The 8,599-nt window shown below is 39.6% G+C and overlaps 1 protein-coding gene across 1 annotated transcript; it reads right to left on the reverse strand.

Moving 5' to 3' along the window:
• Positions 1-5,078: 5,078 nt before the first annotated feature.
• Positions 5,079-8,387, reverse strand: LOC132305155 (disease resistance protein RPM1-like). The gene is made up of 5 exons (XM_059802834.1): positions 8,258-8,387; positions 7,501-7,863; positions 7,144-7,367; positions 6,699-6,990; positions 5,079-5,422 (listed from the first exon to the last, which is right to left on the reverse strand). The coding sequence occupies exons 1-5, from the start codon at positions 8,385-8,387 to the stop codon at positions 5,079-5,081; spliced, it is 1,353 nt and encodes a 450-aa protein (XP_059658817.1).
• Between the last annotated feature and the right edge of the window lie 212 nt (positions 8,388-8,599).

An 8,599-nucleotide genomic window follows, 5' to 3' on the forward strand; every position in this document is an offset into this window, starting at 1 on the left:
AGAACCACACAAACATATATTATGATTCACATTTGAAAAGTTAGAATTTATGAAAATTAATATTTAATATAAAATGGTATAAATCGTACCACACCCCTTATAAACCTTGCATCATTATTCCTAGACTCAAAACAATGTTGTAAGTAGATACGCCTCTCTCCTATTACATGCCGTGGGCCCTCACTTGCTATTATTTGCTCTGCTACATCATAATGGTCCAATGAAGTTGTCTAAGGTGCATTCCCATATTGTTGCATTTCCCCAAATAAATTAAATCTCCTAATCAACCAACCAATAATGCATCAAAACTTTAAATGCAATATTTTACAAAAAACTCACCACTCATACTTGTTGGTGTAAGACTTGAAACATATGTCATCAATTCGGCCAACCACGTCATCAATCGTATTTTGCAGCTCTATCTCCTTATGTACGATGTATAGTTTTGTTTTTAAGAGGACTCTGATTTAAATGCACGTTAAATCTAACCGTATATATATGTAACCCCTATATTCATTCAAAGGTAACCCTTCCTTTAAATGGTAACCCTTCCTCTTTCTTACCAACTTTAAATGGTAATCGCCATATATTTGGATTCCATTAAATAGTAACTGACAGAAATTCATTACCTAGTCTAGTCAATTAATCGTACATAGTATTATTCATTTGCTTGATGCATACATGTATTTCAAGAATATATCATTTTTGCAACCTTTAAATGGTAACTGCCACACTGACACCAATTCATTACCCATTCTACTAAATTAATTGTGTGTCATATAAAAACATATTCTGATTCACACAATTCAGAAAATAAAAACCTGCCTAAACTCATGTACTGAAAGTATTATACATAATGAAAGAGTTAACACTTAATATATATTTTACATATCACAAGAACTACAAAACAACCAAAGCCAAAGGGCCTAAATGGCGCAGAGAGGCCAATATTTTACATCTCCCCTATAACCCAACAAAAAGGGAGAGCAGACAGTCAAAAAAATTTATAACCCCAAAACTTGGGATATAGTAGACATTGACCATGTCATACATACTTAAACTTAGCAGATATCATACACAGTCACACCATCAAAATATTAGAGAACCACAGACAGTCACACCATCACAATATCAGAGAACCACCCCTAACAGAATGATCAAATGGGATAAGAGGCACCGGATGAGCTGTCTTCCCCTAGAACCTCGATTATCGCTGAGTCCGAATCATCTTGGAAATCCCTCTCCAGGCGGTGGATCTGCCTTCTTATGGCTCGGCATAACTGCCAGACCTGATTCAGTTCAATAGATAGGTTATTAACTCTCATCAGTAAGTACTCTGGATCAGGGGCAAAATGATGTGGTGCTGGAGGAGGATGGGGAGGGTTCACTAGAGGAGGAGGAGGGTTCACTTTTCTTCCTCTCCGGGGAGCTCATGAGCTACCACTACTTTGGCCCTGCTGCATTGATGATATATTTGGTTGCTTGGTGGTTTTAGAAGAGTGGGAAGGACTCCTATTTATAGTAAAAAGCAGGTGATTGTGGACCACATATTATATACTTCGTATTTGTTTGATGTGAGAAGAGTAAGTTGCCTTAAAAATATAAACTGCAATCTGGCATGGAGGGAGGAGGGTTCTTAAATGTAACAAATGAGAAGGTCTGTTGAATTTATTCGGATGTTACTGATTGCACGGTAATGAAAGTTTTGAGGACTTTACTAGGATGTGACATATTGTTCAGTCTAAGAAACTAAGTACAAACTAGGTGAGAAGGAAACTAGTTCGATTCATGAGACAAAGAGAAAAATAATTAGAAAAAAACTAAAATAGGCACACACAAGTGAGACAAGGATTTATAAATCCACAAGCGATAATGATTCATATCACTATAAAGAAGAAGATTACAAACTGAAGAACATTTTGGTTCCTCCCCACAATAATCTCTCTTCTCACATCACTAACTCACCAACAAAGAAGACTCACACAACACTCTCAATAAATACCCAAATAGTATATGGTTTACATAAAGAGAGAAAACCCACCCAAAGACAAGCTTCTAGTGTTACTTGAAGATTGCACACACAAAAGGATTTTCACACACACACAAAACCAATATACTATCTTCATCCAAATATTATCTATTGCTCGGATACTTTTCATGAGACATGTGCTCTACCTCCTCATCGGTTTGTGGTGACAATCGTGCTGAAAGTCTAAAGTGGGCAACCAATGGAGTATTCATAGGTTTCGATGCTTGCATACGGAAGTGTTCCAGCACCTTCTCAATGTATTTCTTCTGTGACAAATACAATCTGCCTGCTCCCGTCCCTTTGAATTTCCATTCCCAATATCCTCTTCGTAGCACCAAGATCCTTCATCTCAAATTCAACATTAAGCTGAGCCTTCAACATGTTAATTTCAGACATGTTCTTGCAAGCCATCAACATGTCATCAACATACAGCAACAAGTACAAATACGAACCATCTGAGACCTTCCTGTGATACGCACAACTATCAAACTTACTCCTATAGTAGCCATTCCCAACCATAAAGGTGTCAAATCGCTTGTACCATTGTCTAGGAGGCTGCTTCAGCCCATACAAGGACTTCTTCAGTAGGCAAACATGATGTTCCTTTCCTAGAATCTCAAACCCCTTAGGTTGATACATATAAATTTACTCTTCTAACTCACTATGCAAGAAAGCAGTCTTGACATCAAGCTGCTCAAGCTCCAAGTCATACAGAGCAACCATAGCAAGTAACACTCGGATTGAGATATGTTTCACCACAGGAGAAAACACTTCATTGAAGTCCACCCCTTTCCTCTGTGTATAGCCCTTTGCCACCAAGCGTGCCTTGTATCTCGTATCTTCCACCCCTGGATTTCCTTCCTTCTTCTTAAAGACCCATTTACATCCCACAATCTTCTAGCCCTTAGGCTTCTTAACTAGCTCCCAAGTCTGGTTCTTATGAAGAGATTCAATCTCCTCACTTATGGTAACAGACCACTCTGCTGACTCTCCACTTGTGATGGCCTCATGATAAGAACACAGCTCATCAATATCTTCTGTAACACTAAGTGTATAAGTAACCGAATCAGCATGTGAAAATCTATACTTCTCTGGTGGCCTAATATCCCTCTTAGGCCTGTCTCTAGCCATACTATACTACTGCAATTGTGCATCTCCCTCAGCCTGAGACTGCACCTGCTTGTGAGTCGACCAAATAGGACTGTCTTCTAACTGAACCTCTACATACTCCACCTGTTCACTGACACCTTGAGTTTTCCTTGAATCAACTACCTCTTTCTGTGGAGTAAGCATCGCAGACTTATAAAAGGTCATATCCCTGCTAATAGGTATCTTTTTTCCCGAAGCCTCTGGGCACCATAATCTGTATCTCTTGACCCCAAGCTGATAACCTAGAAATATGTATTTCTTAGCCCTCGGTTCAAGCTTTCGCTCATTTACATGAGCATATGCTGGACACCCAAATATTCTAAGATTACTGTAACTAGGAGGAGAACCAGACCATACTTCATCTGGAGTCTTACAGTCGGATAACAGTTCATGGAGACCAGTTCAACAAGTAACTACCTGTAAAAATAGCTTCAGCCCAAAACGCTTTGTCTAACCCTGCATTGGACAACATACACCGTGCCCTCTCCAATAGCATTCTGTTCATCCATTCTGCAACTCCATTCTGCTGCGGAGTCTTCCTCACTATGTGATGTCTCACAATCCCGTGAGTATTGCAGAACTCATTAAATTCTCTATCACAAAATTCCAAGCCATTATCTGTCCTCAAACGCTTGACCTGTTTTCCAATCCCCTTCTCAAACAAGGTCTTCTACTACTTGAATGTAACAAATGCCTCATTCTTATGCTTCAGAATATAAACCTAAACTTTTCGAGAAAAGTAATCAATCAGCGTCATCATATATCTACGACCACCATGTGAAGTAACCTGAGAGGGACCCCAAAGATCAGAATGAATATAATCCACTGTACCCTTGGTCCTGTGAATTCCTATACTTAACTTCACTCTGCACTGCTTCCCAAAGACGCAATGCTCACAAAAATCCAGCTTCCCAGTTTCTGACCACCAAGCAAACCCTGCTTACTTAGAACATCCATCCCCCTCTCACTCATATGCCCAAGCTGCATATGCCATAATCTGGTAGTATCTCAATCCGGATCCGAGGACGATACAACAACTTAACCCGTGATTGTGCTACCCTACAAAGCATATAAACCATGCTTCTTCAATCCCTTCATCACCACAAGAGCACCCTTGAAAACCTAAATGACTCCACCTCTAGCCTTATAAGTGCACCCGATGGAATCCAGGGTACCTAGGGAAATTAAATTCTTTCTCAATTCTGGTACATGCCTAACGTCAGTCAGTGTCCTCACTATGCCGTTATACATCTTGATTCGAATTGTACCAATACCTATTACCTTGCACGCTGTATTATTCCCCATCATAACTTCCCCTCCATCAATAGATCGATAAGAGGTAAACCAGTCCTTATTTGGACAAGCATGAAATGAGCAACCGGAATCAAGAATTCACTCATCATAAGAGTTGCCAACTGAAATTGTGAGAACATTACCACCATCTGAATCATTATCCTCTACAACAGCCACACTTTCAATTTCAGAGGATTTTACCTTTCCCTTTTTATGCTTCGGACAATCATTTTTGAAGTGCCCTTCCTTGTGACAGATTAAACGTCTTAACCCCTTCGTTTTGTTCTTAGACTTAGAACGACCTTTGTTGCCAGACCCTCCCTTCTGATTTGTTCTCCCTCTAACAAATAACCCCTCTGCCGAACTTTCTGTATTGCCTTCAAACGCCCTTTTCTGCAACTCCTTAGAATTCAGAGCTGCCTTCACGTCTTCCATAGACAAAGCAGTTCTGCCATACATCATTGTATCGACAAAGTTCTCATACGAGGGTGGTAGAGAACACAACAAATTAATAGCCTGATCTTTATCCTCTATCTTGTCATCAATATTATTCAGGTCCATGATGATACTATTTACCTCGTCAAGATGGTTTTTCAGAGACGAACCTTCATGCATCTGAAGAGTGAACAACCATTTCTTTAGATGTAATAGATTTTGTCATATATCGGGACTCTAACGTCTTCCACAGCCCATCCATTGTAGTCTCTTCAGCAACTTCTCGCAGAACCTCGTTACTTAAGCACAACAAAATCGTACCGTGTGCTTTCTTCATAACCTCATATTTGTCCTTGATCTTTTCTGGCAGTGCATCCTTCCCTTTTAGCACCTTGGATAACCCTTGTTGAACCAACAAAGCTTGCATCCTAACCCACCACAGGTTGAAATTGTTTCTGCCATTAAACTTCTCGATTTCTAAAAACTTGGACGACATCCTTGCTTCGAACCCGAAAGCTTTGATACCAGTTTGTTATAACAAACGCAACGAACCCAAGTTGAATCAAGAATCATGACAGAATAATAAACACGCGACACAAAGAACACAAAAATTTATATGTGGTTCCGCAACAGCCTACGTCCACGGTTGGGATCCGGCGAAAGTTTTCACTATATGTAAATCGGAGATTACAAGTTTTCAGCCCCTCACTCTGTTTCTGTATGAATTTCAGAGTCTCCCTTTGCCTCCACTCCAAACCCTAAGTGCCCTTATATATTGGGTTACAAGAGACTAATTAGGGTCCATGCCCTATGAGTAAAAACGGGTCAAAGCTCATCCAACGGGCGTCGGGTTTTAAGCTCATCCAGCGGGCATCGAGTTTAATGTTGGTCACAACGCGACCCGGCACCAAATTCTGGCCACAACATCACACATATAAATAAATTAACACATATATACACACAAATACTAACCTGGTCATATTACTTTCTCTCTATCATTCTGTTCTCTCACTCTAGGTAATATCCTTCCCAATTACCATCTTTTAGAGCTCCAATCCAAACTTTGGGAATGTGTTCTATTTTCTAGTTATCCACACCTTGTTTGTGAGGATCCAATGCCATAATCAGTTTCTCGGCCATATCATATAGGTGAAGGAATTTAAGGTTGGTTAGTTGTTTAATGTCCGAGAACACCCCCAATTTACAGTTTGTAATATATAGTAATTTAAGAAGTGGCATTGAGCCTTCCTCTACACTGACATAACTCAATTCTTGTAAGCTTACAAGCCATAATATCTTTATCTTCTGAAACCTTCCAGTCTTGAAACACAATTCTTTCTCTTCATAAGCCTAGTGAAGTTTAAGCTCTTCCAAGTTAGGCAAATTTTGAAATGATTCTAAAGGATCATCCATTAATTTGCTCCAACCTAAACATTGTCTAGTCAGGCTATGAAGATAAGCTATCCAGTGTGGTAACTTCTCTAAACGTCCCTCTAAATTGAATCGTTAAAGAAATCGAGGAGGCGAAGATAAAGATTGAATATCAATGATCTTATCCTCTTCTACTGAACCTATATTCAAAGAGTGAAGGTTACTCGGCTTTTCAATGGTGGAGCACAAAGCCATCTTATCTTGTCTTCTCAACTTTGTAATACATAATTTCCTCAGATGGGTCAGCCTCCCTAGCTCTCCCACTACAATTCTACTATTATCATGGTTCACTTTGATAGAACAAAGTTTTTGTAAGGAAGCCAAAATTCGATGGAACAAAGTTTTTGTAAGGAAGCCAAACCTTCTATTCCCACAATCATTTTAAAACCAAGTATTCTGTGGAAAGGTTGATAAGCTTCATAAGTGTAGCGATACACCAAGAGATGACGAATTCGTCGGAGCTTTAGGATCTGAACAGGAAACTCCGTTACGTAGGTGTCCTTAAGATCTAACATTTCAAGGTTCTCAAGTTCTCCAATGGAGTTGGGAAGAGTTCTGATCTTTGTTCTCTTCAAGCTTAAATATCGTAGATGAAATAATTTAACTACTTCATTTGGAACTGTTTCTAAAGAAGCACCTCTTAGGTCCAAAACCTTCAATAACCTCAAACCACCATTGAATAATATAGGCATTGATGACATAGATAAAGGCTCTGCCACTTTGAACATTAGCAATGATCGAAGTTGAGAAAAATGATTTGTTTGCTACAAGTTTCCCAAGGTATAGTAGATTGATAGGCGGCAAACTTTTTCCGGCCACCCTGTGTTTTCTTCACCAACGATCCCTGCAATGCTTTGTTCTATTGACTTTGAAATAATAATGTCACAGAAAAGGTCATGGAAGTGGCAACTTCTAAGCCTTCCATCATAACATATCGTTGCCACTTGGACCAAGCTTCTACTAACAAGCTCATTAAGGTAGCCTTCAGCAACTTCTTCTGAAGTCATCCCTTCTTTCGCTTCTACAAATCCTTCCACAATCCATAGCCGAATCAATTTCATTTTCTTAATATGATAATCCTGTGGTAATATGCTGAAGTGTAAGAAACAAATTTTAAGATAATAAGGCAAATCATTGTAACTAAGAGAGTATTTTTTTTATACTCTCAAGTTTGTCTCTGCCTTCCAATTCTGCACCAAGGCTGCGCAGAACCATTTCCCATTCATCCATTCTAGTCTTGTCTTTGGTAGCCAAAACACCACCAATTTCCACAATTATAATGGCCAAGCCCTCACATTTTTCCAAGATACTTTGTGAAAGTTCCTCTAAATGTGGAGGGCAGTAGTTCTCTTGGAAGGTCTTCCAACAAAATAGAATCCAAGACTCTTTTGGAGACAATGCCTTCACAACATAGATGTTACCTTGGGATTCTACGCAAGAGGTAGAAGTTACCCCACCAATGCGTGTTATGAGCAGTATTCGACTGCCACAATTGTTGTCAGGCAATGCATATTTTAAGGCATCCCCTGCATTTATACTCCACTCATTATCAAGAACAATCACGTACCTTCTCTATTGGAGGAAGTCCTTAAGTTGTGCCTTCAGGTTATTGTTGTCCATGGCTTCCAATCTTTGAGGAGCCGGTTCCTGGCTTCATCAAAGAGAAGTCGAATTAAATCTCTGAGAAGCTCTCAGAGATCAAAGGATTGAGAAACAGTGATCCAAGCATAGATTTGAAACTGATTCTTCACCTCTATATCATCATAAACTTTCTTTACTATAGTGGTTTTTCCTATCCCCCCATTCCCACCACCGAAACAACTTTGAGTCTTGGGGTGTCCTCCACAAGCCACCCAATCAGCTGCTTCTTGGGCCCATCAATGCGCACAAGCTCAGCTTCTTTGAGTAGAAGTACATTACCTCGACGATCATACCATGTGCTGTTGACCGTGTTGGAGCTTGAGCCGTGCTCTGAGATGTTGAATTTGTAATGGTATCTCTGATGTCCCTCAGCAATTTGATTCACTCTAGATCGTATTGTACTCAGCATCTTCTCTTATTCCTCCCAGGAGTTTTGACTCTTGTTGAAGGAAGATGGTCAGGTGATTGAGCAGGAAGGTTACTGCACTCTCAGCCATTCTCTCTTAAATTTTATCAGTAAGCCTTTGGGTTGAGGGAATGCCAATTACTTTTGAATACATCAAAAGCATATTTGAATCTGGTGGATTTTATTCTGCAGGCAAAAACTATATATTATTTCTA

This window comes from Cornus florida, unplaced genomic scaffold, assembly GCF_030987335.1.
Source record: "Cornus florida cultivar Cherokee Brave unplaced genomic scaffold, ASM3098733v1 CherokeeBrave_3.0.0_Hap2_Chr04, whole genome shotgun sequence".
Taxonomy (NCBI): Eukaryota; Viridiplantae; Streptophyta; class Magnoliopsida; order Cornales; family Cornaceae; genus Cornus; species Cornus florida.